Source organism: Equus przewalskii, chromosome 12 (genome assembly GCF_037783145.1).
Source record: "Equus przewalskii isolate Varuska chromosome 12, EquPr2, whole genome shotgun sequence".
Classification (NCBI taxonomy): Eukaryota; Metazoa; Chordata; class Mammalia; order Perissodactyla; family Equidae; genus Equus; species Equus przewalskii.
The window spans coordinates 38,317,756-38,334,690 of record NC_091842.1 but is presented as its reverse complement, the minus strand read 5'-3'; the positions used below and the strand labels follow the sequence as shown (position 1 = coordinate 38,334,690).

General features: G+C 57.3%; 1 protein-coding gene across 1 annotated transcript in view; it reads right to left on the bottom strand.

Annotated features, from left to right (window-relative positions):
* Nucleotides 1-16,935, bottom strand: part of PPL (periplakin) — a 43,022-nt gene that overhangs the window by 12,558 nt on the left and 13,529 nt on the right. The window contains exons 2-11 of the mRNA XM_070566876.1: nt 9,862-9,961; nt 5,791-5,945; nt 4,986-5,106; nt 4,283-4,408; nt 4,156-4,197; nt 2,970-3,131; nt 2,779-2,886; nt 1,723-1,818; nt 490-612; nt 245-391 (exon numbers count right to left, since the gene is read on the bottom strand). Coding sequence (XP_070422977.1) covers nt 245-391; nt 490-612; nt 1,723-1,818; nt 2,779-2,886; nt 2,970-3,131; nt 4,156-4,197; nt 4,283-4,408; nt 4,986-5,106; nt 5,791-5,945; nt 9,862-9,961 — 1,180 coding nt within the window. The remainder of the gene's footprint in view (nt 1-244; nt 392-489; nt 613-1,722; nt 1,819-2,778; nt 2,887-2,969; nt 3,132-4,155; nt 4,198-4,282; nt 4,409-4,985; nt 5,107-5,790; nt 5,946-9,861; nt 9,962-16,935) is intronic.

The following is a 16,935-nucleotide window of genomic DNA, read 5'->3' as shown; positions in this document are numbered from 1 at the left end:
GGGGACCCTCCCCGGGACTTCCGAGGGAATGACTGGGCTTGCTAAGCGGGACCAGGAGGCCAGGGCGGCTGGGGGTGGCGGCTGGCAGAGAGCGACCCCAGCGACGGGGACGAGCACAGGCTCCTGAAGATGTGTGAGGCCCCACATCCAGCCACGTCACCCTGAAGACCTCCCGGTGACATGCAAAGGGACAGATCTGGGCCCGGCCTGCCTGGGGCTCCGGGGGCACATGGGCAGAGCTCACCTGGTCGCCCTCAAAGTCACAGAGCGCCTCCACGGGGATGGGCTTGAGCGGCGTCTCCCGGCGGTACTTGAGGGGCACCACCTGCTGCCCTCGCTTCTGCAGGCCGCGCACCACGTGCTCATACTTGTCCAGAGCCTTCTCCTGGTCCTGAAGGCAGGGGGGGAGTGCCTGGGTGAGACCACGCTGCCTCCCTGGAGGCCGGGGCAGTGGGCGGGTAGGAGCCGGGAGGGAGGGCCGTCACTCACATCCAGCTCCCGCAGCAGCAGCTCGATCTGGTACCGGTCCTTGAAGTCGGGGCTGTATTTCTGGTTCAGGTCTGAGTCCACCTTGCGCAGCAGCTCCTGAGCATCCTTCACGTCTTTGTGGAACTAGGGGAGACCAGGGGCCCAACTGTGGACAGGAAACCGCCAGGATGCAGGGGCTCATCCTGGCTGTGGCTGCAGGAGCACCCCCGGGCGGGGCTGGGCCTCCTACTCACCCTGAACCCAAAGGCTCTGCTGCTCGGGGACACCCCCAACCCTCCCCAGCCCAACTTCTGGGGGCCCCACGGGGAAGAAGCGGGTCCCTTCCCACCAATCCACACGACGCCACCTCAACGACATGAACCTTTCACGTCCACCAGTAAGCTCTGGGCTCCCTCCCGTTCCACTCCTCTGTGCCAGGGACACCCTGACTTAATGCTGTTTCCTTCCAAGTCTTGATACACAGAAGACAAGCCTCCCCACTCTGTTCTAGAAAATTCTCTCGCCCATTTGTCAGTCTATCAACTCTGGAATCGTTCACTGTCAGCTGTCCTCTGACAGACATTCCCACAGAAACAACCAGCCGCCATCAACGGATGAGCGGATAAACAAAAGGTGGCCAATCCATGCAATGGGATACTATTTGGCCATAAAAAGGAAGGAAGTTCTGATTCATGCTACAGCCCAGGTGAGCCTACGAAACACGTTCAGTAAAAGAAGCCAGACACAAACGGCCACACACCAGGTGACTGCACGTATGCGAAATCTCTAGAACAGGCAAGTCCGTCGGGACAGAAGGTGGATCAGAAGTTCGCAGGGGCGAGGGAGGGAGGGCTGGGGAGTGGCTGTGTAACACGTACAGAGTTTCCGTGCGGGGTGAGGAAGGAGTTTTGGAAAGACAGTGGTGCTGGTTGCACACCACCGTGAATGCAATGAATGAATGCCCTGGGTTAGACACTTAAAAATGGCCAAAAGGGCAAATTTCAGTTCAGATCTATTTATCACAATGAAAACGCCATACGCTCATTTCTGGGGCGCACGCTGACCCGTCGAATCAGACTCTCCAGCCCCAGCCCCCGGGGAAGACAGACAAAGGCCCAGCAAGCTCGGGGCTCGCCCGTGTATGTGGTTGGGAGTGTGGGCGCTGCGAGGCTCGGGGGAAGCGGTGCCAAGGCCACAAGTGAGCCAAGGTGGCACAGAGCACCCCCACCACTGGGGCCTGGCGCCCGCGGATACCTGGTGGTAGTCTTCCATGTACTTCAGGTGGCTCTCCTCGCAGATGAGCAGGTTCAGGTACTCCTTCCAGTCTGCATGCACGGCCTCCATGTGAGCCTGCCAGGAGAATGGGGCAGATGGCTGCTAGGCAGGTGCCTGGGACACCAGGGAAGGGATGCTGGGATTCTGGACCAGAGAATGGTGGGGTAGGAGGCCTCTGGCGTCTCTCTGGGTTTGGCTCCTGCAGAGGCAGCCAGCTCCTGCCCAGGGGTGGGAGGAGGAGAGCGGGGACGTGCTGAGGAGCCAAGCATGGCTGTCGTGTACTGGTGCTTAGGTTGCGCACTGCAAAAGGGGAAAGTGGGGGCTGCGTTTGCCCAGACAAAGCAGTGCTTTTTTAATATTTTCACAAAGGCACGGTAGGGGTTTGAATGGGGTCCCCCCCATACCCATAATTCATTTCCACCTAGAACTTAGAATGTGACCTTATTTGGAAATAGGTTCTTTGCAGATGTTACTAGTTAAGGATCTCAAGATGAAATTATGCTGGATTTGGGGTGGGCCCTAAATCCAGTGACTGGCATCCTCAAGACGAGAGGAGATGACACACAGACACACAGGGGAGGAGGCCCCATGAAGATGGAGGCAGAGATAGGAGTGATGCTGCCCCGAGCCCAGGACCACCACAGCCTGCTGGCAGCAGCACATGCCAGGAGAGCGAAGGACCGACCCTCCCTGAGAGCTGTCAGTGGGAATGGGCCTGCCGACACCTGGATTTCTGACTTCTGGCCTCCGGAAGTGTGACAGCATAGATTTTTGCTGCTTAAAGCCCTTTTTCACAGCCCTCTAAGGAAATGAGGCATCGTATGGACTTCGGAGGTGAGGGGCCGAGGGCAGGATGCAGCAAAGGATGGAGTGAAAGAGAGGAGGCGGGGTCAGAGGGAGCCAGACAAGACAGCGAAATGGAGACAGACACACAGATGGACACAGGACACAGGGCTGCCCGAGTCTAGCAGGCCCACCACAGAGGCGGCCCTGAGGCCACCCTGGAGGAGGCGTCCCCTCCCGGGGCACACGCACCTCGATGGAGTTCCTCCCGGGGTGCTCGGCGGCCAGCAGCTGGTCCCCCTCGCTGTGCAGCTTGTTGATTCTCTCCTCTTTGGCCTCCAGGTTCCGGTTGATGAAATTCTGCAGGGGGTGGCGGGGGGCACTCAGCCTGGCAGCCCGGCGCTCCCTCCGTCCCGGCCCGCCCAGCCCGGCCCGGCCCCCACCTCATACTGGCGCCGGCGGCTGGGGTAGTCGAGGTTGCGGTCACTCCAGTCGTACTGCAGGCGGCCGCGGGCCTGCTGGTCCAGCCAGTACAGCTCGTTGGTGCAGCGCTGCATGTAGTCCCTCAGCGAGCTCAGGTGCTGCTGACGCGCCTGCGACGCCGCCTGCGGGCGGCCGAGGACAAGGCTGGGGCCACGGGGACCGCCGCAGACCGCCCCCTCCATGCCTCCTGCCCGCCCGGGACAAGCCCGGCTTGGCCACTTCCCGGCGGGAACCACCTGACCCTCTGACACTCATTCATTCACTCAGCAAACGTTCATCGAGCATCTGAAGTGCCGGGCATGGCTCCAGGCACTGGGGGGACGACGACGTGCAAGACACAAAACTCTCGCGGAACCGACACTTCTGTGGAGCCTCGGTTTACTCATCGGCGAAATGGGGATGGCCACACCACTGATCTCAGAGGGCACAAAGACTGGCATGCAGTTGGTGCTCAATCAGTGCAGCAGCTACAGCTCCCACTGTTACTTTTATCACAAAGGACACACCGTAGCAAAGTGAGAAGAGGTGGGGCTGGGGCAGGGGGCCCGGGAGGGACGAGGGAGGGCTCTGTTTTGCTCTGCAAATAACAGCCGCTCACACAGACACGGGCCCAGCGAGCGCCAGGACGGCGTCCCCCAACATTAACGGGCGCCATCCTCAAAGCAGTCCTATGAGGCAGGGACTCAAAGGAACTCCAGTTTACAGAGGAGGAAACTGAGGCTCACGGAGGAGAAGCTGGTGGCTCAAGGGCCCCCCACCAACAAGGGGAGGAGGCCGTCTGGCTCCCAAGCCCACTCAGGGTGACCCCGTGCCCCCATCAGAGGTGATGGAAGCGTCCGCAATGAGCACAGACGCATCGCTTGTGCGGTTTTAAAAAGAACGCATTCTGTCAAGGTTTTACAAAGGGTAACAGAAAACTGCTGCCAATAGCACGTGGCACCCAGTAGGCGCTTAATAAAGAAAGAAGCACATCGTAGGATGGGCTATGGGGGTTTTCCATGAGCACAGGGCAGACTGGGTGCCGCTCAGCTGGGGGCTGGGGGTACCGTCTCTCCCCTTCGCCCCTTCCGTCTGTGGGAGACGTTCCCCGCACACGCGTCCTGTCCCCGGTCCCCACCCCTGCACCCGGCCCCCGGGGCGCCTCACCAGCAGCTTCTGGTACTTGGCCTGGAGCTCGCTGCTCTGCTCCTGAGGACAGAGCCGAGGGTGTGGGTTAGGGGGTGCAGGTGTGAGCCCCGCCTTCCCCGGGGCCCTGCCAGCAGCCGGCGCCCACCTTGCCCCCGTCCTTGGCCAGGTGGGGCCCGATGGCCTTGACCTCGTTGTGGAAGATGTTGTGCTGCTCCACTTGCTGGTCCACCAGCGGCAGGTCCGTGCCGAAGGTCTGGCTGCTCAGCTTGTCCTGGGCGGGGCGGGCGGAGAGAGCACGCTGGGGCGGGTGGGGGCCTCAGCTCTCCTCCTCGCCGCCGGCCGAGGAGCCAGCAGAGTGACCCCATGACAGACACGGGGACAGGCTGTCACCTCGACCACTGCATCGGCACATGTCATCTAACCTCACAGCCACCTCCAAGGCCCACGTGGTCACCACGTCCATTTCACAGATGGGGAAACAGAGGCTCGGCCAGGGCAGCGGTGGGGAGGGGTCACTTGCCCAGGGGCATATCACGCTTTTCCCAGGGGCTGGCATGGACACAGGAAGGGCAGCGGCCGGCCAGAAGTCTGGCCACTCCCCCCAGGCCTGACAGGACTCCAAAGAGCCAGGGTCGGAGGGCGACCTCGGGAGGGTCCCAATCTCTACCGCTTCTGCTGTGTGACCCTGGGCTAGGCACTGCACCTCTCTGAGCCTCGCTCTTCTTACCAACATGATCATTGGGGAAAAAACCGGGAACCGTTCCCCCTCCGTAGGGCTGTGCACCCATGAAGTGGAAGGCCCTCCCTGCGCACACACGGCGCCCCCCCAGCTGACGCCTGGGCCGTACCAGCTTTTCCTCCACCAGCGCTGCCCAGTTGACCTGCGGGTTCACCTCCTTCACTGCCAGGTCGTAGATCTGCTTGTGTTTCCCACGGAGGTTGGCCACACGCTCCTTCAGCTGCCGGATGCTGAGCGGGAGAGCGGCCACCCTAGTTAGCAGGGCCAGCTGGCAGGGGTGCTGCCCACATGCCCCCCAAGGAGGGGCCTCCTCCCCCTGGAGCCTGGCTTCGGGCTTTCTGCTCAGCGGCTGGGAAGGGCAGGGGGTGGCCTTGGGGTGTGGACAATCACTCACACCCTCCTCCCATCCACCTTCCTCCATCAGCCTTTCCCCACTGCCCACTGTGTGCCCAAAGCCGTAGAAGGTTCCAGAAGAAACAAGCAGGTCCACTGTTCTCTGGGGCCCACCACCCAGCGAGGGCCCCAGGGGCAGTATGGGCTACAATAGGGACAAGTGCAGGGCGTTGTGGGGCCAAGAGACCCCTGCCCCTGCCAGGATGGGAGGGTCGGGACAAGGGAGCGTCTTGGGGGCCATTTATCCACATCTGAGCTGAGGCACCAGCTTGAGAAGCCGTCAGGCGTCCGGCAGCGGGCAAGCGTACTCACAAGCTGGCGGTCAGACAGCGCGGTCACACAGTGACCAGAACAGACGTCGGTGCTCTAAACCTCCGTTTCCCCAACTGCAAAACGGGCTGTCACGAGGACAGTGTAAGGCATGTGACAAGCCCTGACTCCAGCTCCTGAGCACTGAGCGCGCCGCAGCCCTCCTGCCCTGGCCCCGAGTGGCTCCCCGGGACCCGAAGCGGGGGACCTACTCCTCGGTGATCATGTCCCCCTGGGGATGCTTCATGTGCTTGGCGATGGCCGCGTCTGCCTCCAGCACGTACAGCAGCTTCTCAGAGTCTGACACCTTCTGCAGGGCCACATCGCGGTGCTCGGGCTGCCCGCCCTCCTGCAGCCGGGCCAGGTCCTGCGAGAGTCACGACGGGGGACAGAGGGAGGGGAGACTCAGTGGCCACTGTGGGGATGGGAAGGGGCGGGAGGAGAGGGGCCAGCGAGGGGCTCCCCCAGCCCCACCTCGCCTCTCCTCTGGTTCTCAGCCAGCGGAGCCCGAGTGTCTACTTGTGGGGGCTCTGGGACGCAGTTGTGAACAAAGAGACACGGCTCGCCCTAGCCTGGCAAGTCTCGGATAAACTTCACAGAGGCGAGTGCAAGTTCATACAAGTCCCTCTTTACCAAGGACACACACCAATGGTGGAAGGAAGGGCACCTGCTTTAGCTCCAGTGGGCACCCTCTGAGGTGATGACACAAGCTGAGAATGAAGGATGAAAGAGCAGAGTGTTTGAAACAGAGGGAACAGCCTGTGCAAAGGCCCTGAGGCAGGAAAGGGCAAGCTGTGATTGATGACTGAAGCTGCCAAGGCTGGAATGCAGGACAGGGGAGGCAGTGGGAGAGGGGGGCAGGGCAGGGCCAGAGCAGGAACGGCTCTATGGAGGGAGGGACATGGCCCCACCTATCCTTAAAGGTGATGCTGCCGGGGACTGTGCAGGGAGGGGATGAGCTGGGAGGGCAGTCAGCAGACATGAGAGCAGTGCCTGGGGAGAGCTGAGGGTGCCCACATATAAACTGGAGGAAGATGGGCACGGATGTTAGCTCAGGGCCAATCTTCCCCAGCCAAAAAAAAAAAAAGAGGATTGGCAGCAGATGCTAGCTCAGAGCTAATCTTCCCCCCCACCAAAAAAATTACTGAATTGTACACTTGAAGTAGGAGCATTTTATGATAAGTAAAATATGCCTCAATAAAGCTGTTAAGAAGAAAAAGGAAGGAAGAAATGGCCAAAGGAAAAAGAAGTAAGAGGAGGTGACGTGGTGCCCGGTACAGAGCAGACTGAAGTTCCTCTCAGAGGAGTAAGAGGGGTCCAGCCTGCCTTCCAAGGCACCCCCAGGAGGGCGGAGGGGCGAGTGGGACCAGCGCCCCCAGGGGCCCGAGTGAGGCCCACGTGTCAGGAAGCCAGAGGAGCTGGGCCAGCCCCCTGCCCTGGGGTGGGTCTGGCCAGTTAAAAAAATTACAACAAAATATTGTGGTTCTTGGCTGGGGTGGAATTTCATCCCCTCCGTCATCGCCACCGGCTCATCTGAAGCTCTTCTGGGCTCACAGTGTCAAAGGTGAATTTTGCAAAAAGGGGAAAGTGAATCAATGGTTACCTGGTTCACCAGGAGCCGAGTGCGGAGGGAAGCGCTCTGCAAACACACTAGAGAGAGAGAGAGTGCGCCAGCCGAGAGCCCCGGGGTCGCACGAGCTCAAAGCCGCAGAGCTGATGGAGGGGAGAGGGTCTGCATAGGGGCGCCTGCTCGGCAAGGTCACCGGGGGGTTTCCGGGAAGCCTTGTCTATCCTGACGTGAGCCGCGGCCACGCGGTCCCTACCGATGCCAAAATTCGGGGCGAGCCCTCAAGATGTGGACACTTTCCATTGACCTTACCTCAGTGACACCTCCTAAAAAGGTTTTTTTAAAGTAAAAAGAAATCATAGGGATGGGCAGCTAATAAATTACACACGCTGAGGGACGGAGGAGAGAGAGCAAACCCGGCCGAGGGGACAGCTAGTCTGGGTGGTGGGGACACCGATGTTCTCTGTGCAACTCCTTCCACTTTTCTGCGCATTTAAAAATTCGGATAGACAAAACAGGCCACATGTGGGATCCTGTTTATATGAAATACCTAGAATACATAAATCCGCAGAGACAGAAAGCAGACGAGTGGTCCAGGGGCTGAGGCCGGGCGACGGGAGGGACCGCTAATGGGTGTGGGGTTTCTCTGTGGGGTGATGGACAGGCCTCGGAGCCAGACAGAGGTGATGGCTGCAGGCCACTGCGAACGTCCTAGATGCCACCAAACAGCACACTGTAAATAGTTAATTTTACATTATGTGACTCACACTTCAACTGAAAAAAAAAAAACAGGAAAATTCAAGAGAACTTATGGATAATAAAATTAATAATGATGTCCTCTGAAAAAAGAAAGGGAGGAAGGAAGAGATAAGAAAGAAAAAGATTAGACCATTTGGTCTTCAAAGCACAGTGTCTTAGTTCAAGTTTGCTCATTTGAAGTTAAGAAACAGTTCAAAACTGGGCCAGCCCTGGTGGCCTAGTGGTTAAGTTCAGGGCACTCTGCTTCAGTGGCCTGGGTTTTGGTTCCAGGGCATGAACCTACTCTGCTCTGTTAGCAGCTATGCTTGGCTGGCAGCCACACACTAAAAAAATAAATAAAAAGAGGAAGATTGGCACAGATGTTAGCTCATGGCAAATCTTCCTCAGCAAAAAAAAAAAAAAAAAAATTATCTCCCAAATACATCTTTGTTACTATGAGTCATTAAGCAAATAAAACGAGAGTGCTAGACCTTCTTTCCTCTCTCTCTCTCTCTCGCTCTCTCTCACACACACACACACACACACACACAAGAAAAGGTCAGACACACCACAGTGTTAACAGCTGATAGATCTCTCTGGTGGTGGAATTCTACCTGATTTTAATTTGCTTTGCTAAACTTGTTTATCAGTCCTGAAATGTTTGTAACACATATTACTTTTATTAGGAGGAAAAAAGGACGCACCCCAAAAAGCTGTGTTCGTTTAGGAAAGAAACAATCACCACAGTGGCCAGCAGAGAGGAGCAAAAACATCACAGGCAGCTGGGAGGAGGGTGCAGGGAAGAGGGTGCAGGGAGGAGAGGCTGGGAGGAGGGTGCAGGGAGGAGGGTGCGGGCAGGCAACCATAGGAGGAGGTAGGGGAGGTGGGAGGTGGAGGGGCAGGAGCCCCCACCCAGGAACAGAGTCCCCACTCACCTTTCCTGCCCCCACGCTCACCCCCCGCTGGGCCATCCCCACCCACCTCGTCCCTGGGGTCTCTGGGCCGCCTGCGGACTGGCCCTCAGGTGGGTGGACAGCTGGGCCGTCAGAGGGAGGGGCAGCCACAGCTGGGCTTGGGGACAGCCCTGGGGCCGGCCAGCCTTTGAACTCCTTCATGACCTGTCCCCCTTCTGTCCCCCCTCCTCTGGACCCGCCTCCTAGCCACCTGGGTCAGAATGCAGATGAAACACGGACCACCCAGTTAAATCTGAATTTCAGGCAAACGACGGGTGATTTTGCAGTAGGTATATCCCAAAGAGGACGTGGGACATACTTGTACAAAAAAACAAATTTGTGTTTTGAAATTCAAATTTAACTGGATCTCCTTTATTTTATTCTCCAAGTCTGGCAACCCCACCTCCGGGATGCTTCTGGGGCCAGCTCTGCGATGACCAGTCAGTGACTGCTGTGCCAGAGGTGACATAAGCAGTAAGAACGACACCGACAGTCACGTTGAGCCCCGTGCCACACCTGCGTCATCTCACTGACTCTTGACAGTGACAGCCCAGGAGATGGGGATGATCACTTTTGCCCCTTCAGAGGGAATCACGTGCACAGAGAGGTAAGGTGACTTGCCCAAGGTCACACAGTAAGTGGCAAAACTGGGATCGTAACCAGGGCCTGGCTGTCCTCCAGACAGGGCGCAGAAGCTGCAGGGAACTTGGTCCCTGGGCTGGGGGCTGGTATTAACAGCAGTCATGTGGTTCCTCCACCCGACGCTGTGGACACGGGGGGCTGGGTCACTCTGTGTGGGGGGCCGTCCTGTGCTCTGTGGGACGTCGAGCGGCACCCCCGCCCTCCACCCACTGGATGCCAGGCCACCGCACTCCCCCAGCTGTGGTGGCTAAAAGTGTCTCCGGACGCGGCCACACGTCCCCTGGGGGGCAGAGTCATGCCCAGGGGAGAACCGCCGGTCCAGACGAGGCCCCGGGCGGGGCTGGGGCACAGGGGGCGCCGGGGTGGGAGGCGGGGCCACTCACGCTCTGCATCTTGGCCTCCGTGTCCACGATGTTCTTTTCCACCTGGTCCGCATTCTTCTGCAGCTGCTCGATCAGCTCCGACAGCTCCTTGTTAGAGATGCTGCGGCAGAAGACGGGGGTGGGCGAGGGCCTGGGGGGAGTGGCCGCGTCCCCACCAGCCCCCCGGCCCTGGCTCTGAGCTGCCCAATGGGCCTCAGATGGAGCCTGGCTGTCCCCTTGGGGGACGATGTCACTGAAGCCACAGAAATGAGGCAGCACCTGGGGGCAGGTAACCAGCCCCGCCTCTGGTCACTTACTCTAATGCTGCCATTTTGCCATGTTGGCTGAGCGCTTTTCTTCTTTTTGTCCCCCAATTTTTTATTTTTTATTGAGATATAATTCACAGACCATAAAATTCACCCTTTTAAAGTGTATACTTCAGTGGGTTTTAGTATATTCACAAGTTATACAACCGTCATCACTATCTGATTCCAGAATGTTCTCATCTCCCCAAAGAGAAACCCCACGTCCGTCAGCCGTCACTCCCCACCCCCTGACCCCAGCCCCTCGCAATCGCTCATCCGCTTCCTGTCTCTATGGATTTGCCTATTCTAGACACTTCACAGAATTGGAAGCACACAATATGTGGCCTTTTGTGTCTGGCTTCTGTCACTTAACATAGTGTTTTTGAGGTTCATCCACATGGTTGTGCAGGTTGGTGCTTCATCCTTTTATGGCTGAGTAATATTCCATTGGGTGGACATGCCGCATTGTGTTCATTCGGTCATCTGTTGATGCAGACACCCGTTGATGTTTCCACCTTTTGGCCATTACGGATCATGCCGCTACGAACATTCGGGTACAAGTTTTTGTGCAAGTACCCTTACTGTCACATACCTGGTACTTTCCTTTCAATCTACTCACGCTTCATATTTAAATAAATTGACTTAAAAAGGGTACTTGCTCTCCCCACTGTAAACAGAAAACCAGAAGCCCTTGCCATAAATGGGAGTAACCACCAAAATCAATGCCATGGGAATAAAATAACAGCACGAGGGGCCGGCCCGGTGGCGCAGCGGTTAAGTGCACATGTTCTGCTTCAGTGGCCCGGGGTCTGCCGGTTCAGATCCCAGGTACGGACATGGCACCACTTGTCAAAAAGCCGTGCTGTGGCAGGCATCCCACATATAAAGTAGAGGAAGATGGGCACAGATGTTAGCTCAGGGCCAGTCTTCCTCAGCAAAAAGAGGAGGATGGGCAGCAGTTAGCTCAGGGCTGATCTTCCTCAAAAATAAAAATAAAAAATAAAATATAATAATAATAAAATAATAGCACGAGGTTCAGGCTGGACACGCGGCCGACTGCAACATCGAGATCAAGCCCTTGGAATAACTGTGCCTTTCCTGGCGGCTGTTAGGAACGGGAGCGGGTTATGCAGGCAAAGAGCCGGGCACATAGTAAGTCTCACAAAAGTTTGTGATTATGGTTGTTAAAGAGCTTCACTGACTGTCGTCCAGCTGCCTTTGTTGTTGTTTCTTTTAAACAAAGACCAGAGAGGGAAGGCCACTCAGTCAATATCATCCAGCCAGCCAGCGTTGGTTGGTAAGAGAAGATTAGTGCTTAGTCCCTCAGTCTCCATTGAAGACCCTTTTGTCCCAGTCACAGTGGGGCCGGAGCAGCTAAGCACCCAGAAGTTTCATTGCACCTGCACTCATTAAGCACCTACTGTGTGCCAGGCCCGGCGCTGCACACAGACACAGCCTCACCCTCTGAGAGTTCACCCCCTAGACCAGGAGGAAAGCAGCATTTACAGACACAGTCACGAGACCGAGGCAGGCAGGGGGGCTGGGGGCGCCCAGAGGAGCCTCCTGACCGGCCCGGTGGAGACAGGGATGGTCAGGGAAGGCTTCCCGGAGGAGGTGGTGGTGGCTGGGTCTGAAGGACGAGGAGGAGTTTGGGGTTCATGGGCAAAAGGCTCCCATAAGGAAAGAGGCGGGTGCTGGGTGTGTCCCCGGGGTGGGGCAGGGCAGGACTCTTGACCCTCAAGACGGAAGGGGCCGCCAGCTCTTCAGAGCGGAATTCCTGCAGTCGAGGAATGCATGCTGCAGCATGAAACGTCCAGATTCCAGGCACCCACCCAGACCCTCGGCACGCGGACCTCCCGAGCTGGGCCCAGGAAGCGGTCTGATCATTGCTCTTAATCTTACGGGTTCCCCAGGGTCCCCGGGACCCCCCGAGTCTGAGGTCCACACGGCAGGGACCGCTGGCTGGCGTGGGGCAGAAACGGGCACGGCAAACAGCGCCGTGAGTCTGTCCATCCATGTCCCAAGCCCCGCCTGAGCGCCTGCTCTGCGCCAGGCCCGCTCTGCGGGCGGTTCTTGGGGAACAAGACCTAGGCCACACCCTCTGCCAAGTCGACAGAGGAGGCAGCCTCTCCCAAAGTGGGACCCCCGGTCCTGTAGATCACTCCAGAATGAAGGCTCTGTCAGGCAAGGCGGTTAGGAAAGCCCAACCCCTCAATAAGCTCAGGAGCCAGTAAAGGCTCTGAGAAGTCCTGCAGTGGAGAAAGCTGGGTTTCAGTGGAGCGACCAGGAAGGCTCAGAAGGGGGCACTGTGGATGGAGGATCCAGGTAAGAGCTGGGCTGCTGGGTCATGGCCCCCTCCACAGCCCCCGCCCTTGGCTGGGCGGACCACAGCGGGAACGTGAGCACCTCCGGGCCCCTCAGCCCCACCCCAGCCACTGGGCCTCTGCCTGGCCTGCTGCACCCAGACGCGTGAGTCTCAACCCAAATCCTTAACCCCTGACGGCTCGGGCCTCAGTGTGTCAGGAGCCTGCGTGTGAGTCAGGCAGGGCCTCCGTCCCTCGGGGCTTGGGGCCAGCTCCCAAACCAGCCCCTTCACCCGGTGGGGCAGGAGCAGGCCCCTCTGGACGCCGCCCTGGCTGGCCCATTACTCCAGCAAAGCCCAGCACCGGAAGGGACGTGGCGCGGGGGACAGCCGGCCCCAGGGGCCTGGCGCTCCTGGTGGAGAACAAGGGGGCTCAGTGGGAGCTGCAGGCACACAGGAACAGCCTCTAAGTCCTGCTGGGCTTTTTATGGCTTGGACCATCTCAGGCAAGCACCTTATCCTTGAAGTGCCTCAGTTTCTCTATCTGTCGACTGGGGATGACCACAGAGGCATCGTGGCAATCTGACACTTATTGCACACGCCTCACCAGAAATCAGACGTGTTCACAGGCATCGCCTCAATGGCACCATCACCTGAAGTCCCCGGGGGAGGTTTGTGTGCCCCTTTACAGATAAGGACACCAAAGCTTAGAGATGTCAAGGCACTTGCCCCGGGTCACACAGCTTGTGAATAGGGAGCCATCTCGGGCAGTCTCGGTCCAGAGGCCACAGGATCAAACACTGAACTAACAGCTACTCATAGGGGTGCTGGGAGAATCATAGGAGCTGGCACCCAGCAACAAGCACCTTAATAGTAGGAGCTCATATTTCCTTCCCACGTGCCAGGCTCCCTACTCACTTCTTACTCTTCACTACAACCCTGTGAGGTAGGTGTTGGCCGATGGGGAATCATATTATCATTCCCACTTTACAGATGTGGAAAGTGAGGACCAGAGAGGTTCAGTAACTTTCCCAAAGTCACACAGTAATTAAACGTCAGAGCCAGAATTCCAACCCAGGCAGGTCCTGGAGTCCAGGCCGCTAACAACCCCAGGTGACAATCCTGCGGGACTCCCAGCACATCGTAGGCACTTAACAGATAAACTTAACGTGCCAAGCACCCCAAATCACAATGGGATACCCCTTCTCACCACTGGGATAGCAATAATCAAAGAGATAGTAACGAGTGTTGACAAGGATGTGGAGAAACCAGAACCCACACACAGTGGGGTGGGAACGTGAAGTGGGGCGGCTGCTCTGGGACACAGTCTGCAAGCTCCTCAAAAAGGTCAGCATAAAGTTGCCATATAACCCAGCAGTTCTGCTCCTTGATACCCACCCAAGAGATGGGAAAACATACGTCCAGGGGCCGGCCCCATGGCTGAGTGGTTAAGTTTGTGCACTCCGCTTCGGTGGCCCAGGGTTTCACCGGTTTGGATCCTGGGCTCGGACATGGTACCGCTCATCAAGCCATGATGAGGTGGCGTCCCACATGCCACAACTAGAAGGACCCACAACTAAAAATACACAAGTATGTACCAGGGGGCTTTGGGGAGAAGAAGAAGAAAAAAAACAAGAAGATTGGCAAGAGATGTTAGCGCAGGTGCCAATCTTTAAAAGAAAAGAAAGAGGTCCACACAAAAACCCGACCCGAACGTTCACAGCAGCACTATTTATAAAGCCAAAAAGGGGAAACAACCCAAGTGTCCTTCAACTGATGAATCGACAAAATGCGGCCCACCCACACAGGGGAATACCACTCGGTCCCGAGACCGGCTTCACTGTAGAGAAACCCTGAACTGTGACGCCCAGAGGAAGAAGCCAGACACCGAAGGCCCCAAACTGTAGGACTCCATTTCTACGAAATGTCCCGAACAGGCAAATCCACAGAAGCGGAGAGCAGGTGAGTGGTCCAGGGGCTGGCGGGGGAGGGATGGGGAGTGAGTGCTAACGGTGATGAAAATGTCCTAAAATCGATTACAGTGACGGTCCTATCATTCTGTGAATATACTACAAACCGTTGAGTGACACACTTTAAATGAGTGAACTTTGTTAGCTCCCAATAAAGCTGTGACCGAAAACACTGGCAAGTGCCACTGACGAGTGAGAGGGGTAGGTTCTTCTCCCCTGCCCCCTCGGGTCGGTCCCGCCTTTTATCCTGTCTTCCACCGAGGCCGGGCCAGATCCGGGTTCTGCCCAGTTGCCTGGAAGATGCTAGTTAACGCTCACAGAGGGTTGGCCCCATGTGCGGCCCGTGCTAAGCAGGTCACATAGAAATTGTTTCGTTTAGTCCTACCACCCTCTGTTCTCTCATCTTACAGATGGGGAAACTGAGGCACAGAGCCATTAGTCCCACTGCCAGAGAGCAAGGCAGAGCTAGGATTCCAGTCCAGCCTCTGGAGCACAGACCCAGCACTTCTGCCTTTCGGGTTTGGGGTCCCAAATGAGAGGCCCCAAAGGTCCCTGCATTCCTCCTGCTGTCCAGCTGGCCGCAGGAGCTGACGCGTGTCCCGGGAGAGCCCTGTGCCAGGAGAGCAGGAATGTGGGCGGGCCAGGAACTGCAGGGAGGGGGCGCAGAGCCCAGGAGGGCTGGGAACTGGCCGGGCTGGTCCAGCTTTTCATCTCAATAATAAGCCACACGGGGCAGCCAAATGTGGCCTGTCAGCCCAGCTGATGGGGACCCAGATACAGCCCTACACCCTCATCCCAGTCCTGTCCCACCCACAGAGACGGCGGAGCCAGGAAAACCAACGAGCTCCCACCCCAGAGCCGGGAAGGGAGAAGGGAAGAGAAGCAGAGCTGGTGACACGCTGAGAGAGGGGCCCACCCAGCCCATCCTCTATGCACTGGGAAGCTTGACACGGACACGGGTGCTGAGGGGATGGGCCGTCGGCCCTGGAGGCTGCCTCAGATGTCATCCAGCCACACCTGCTCATTACACAGATGAGCAATCCCGGGACCTGGGCAGCGACGGCATCCACCCTGGATCACACAGGAGGCAGCTGGTGCCCGGAGCCAGCCAGGGCTCAGATCCTACTGACCGGCCATCAGGGTGACCCTGCAGGAGGCACTGGACATTTCCTTTTTTTTTTTTAAGATAAATTCTTTTTTTTTTCTCTTTCTTTTGAGGAAGATTAGCCTTGAGCCAACATCTGCTGCCAATTCTCCACTTTTTGCTGAGGAAGACTGGCCCTGAGCTAACATCCGTGCCCATCTTCCTCTACTTTATATGTGGGACGCCTAGCACAGCATGGCATGCCAAGCGGTGCCATGTCTGCACCCAGGATCTGAACCGGCGAACCCCGGGCCACTGAAGCAGAACATGTGCACTTAACTGCTACGCCACCGGGCTGGCCCACCACTGTACATGTCTGAGCCTCGGTTCCATCATCAGCAAAATGGGAGGAGTGCATCCTACCTAGTCAAGGGAGGTGGACGGACCATGGTCAGGGCCACGTCTGCAAACACCTGGATCGAGTTTCAAAGACCATTTTGGGGTCCGAGGATGAAGCTGGAGGTTCAGAGCAGGCTCTGGGGGCCCCACAGCAGCTCAGAGATCATTTAAGCTCACGACAAGGGTGTCACTGGTTTCACCGGCGCCTAAAACAGCACCTGGCCCCCAGGAGGCGCCCCACAACGCTCCGCTCACTGAAGGACCGCGAGTCACCCAGCACGCCGTGGGGGCTCCGGAACGATGACAATTCCATTCCCTCAACGGTACTCATTGTGCTTCACTCCCCGAGGGGCTGCCGTTCACGCCAAAACTGAGCCCTTATCTTGCTCTCTCAACTGTGCGTGGGGTTCTGCCCACGGCCCCCCTTCTTCTCCTGGGGAACCCCCGCTTGCCAGTAGCGCTTGGTCCCGTAAAAGAGGTTCCTTCTGAAAACAGTAACTTCCAAAGGTTGACATCACAGGGAGGAGGGCCCATCAACATGGTGGAACTGCTGACTCATCGCCAGAAGCCGCAGACAAACCCAAAAGGAGGGGACAGTCTCCAGAACACCTGACCAGTGGCCAGACTTCTTCAAAAGTGTCAATGTCGGGGCCGGCCGGGTGGCGCAGTGGTTAAGTTCGCACGCTTTGCTTCAGCGGCCCGGGGTTTGCAGGTTTGGATCCTGGCTATCGACCTAGCACTGCTCATCAAGCCACGCGTCCCGAGTAAAATAGAGGAAGATTGGCACAGATGTGCGCTCAGGGCCAATCTTCCTCACCAAAAAAAAAAAAAAAAAAAGCATCAAGGTCACAAGAGACAAGACTGAGAAACTGTCAGACTGGAGGAGACTAAGGAGATGTGACAACTAAATGCAACATGGGATCCCGGAACAGAAAAGGGACATCAGGGGAAAAACTGGAAATTAGAAAAAAGTTGATAGTTTAATTTTTTTAAAAAATGGTTCCTTCTAGACTTCTGGGTTTTCTGGCAAACCCT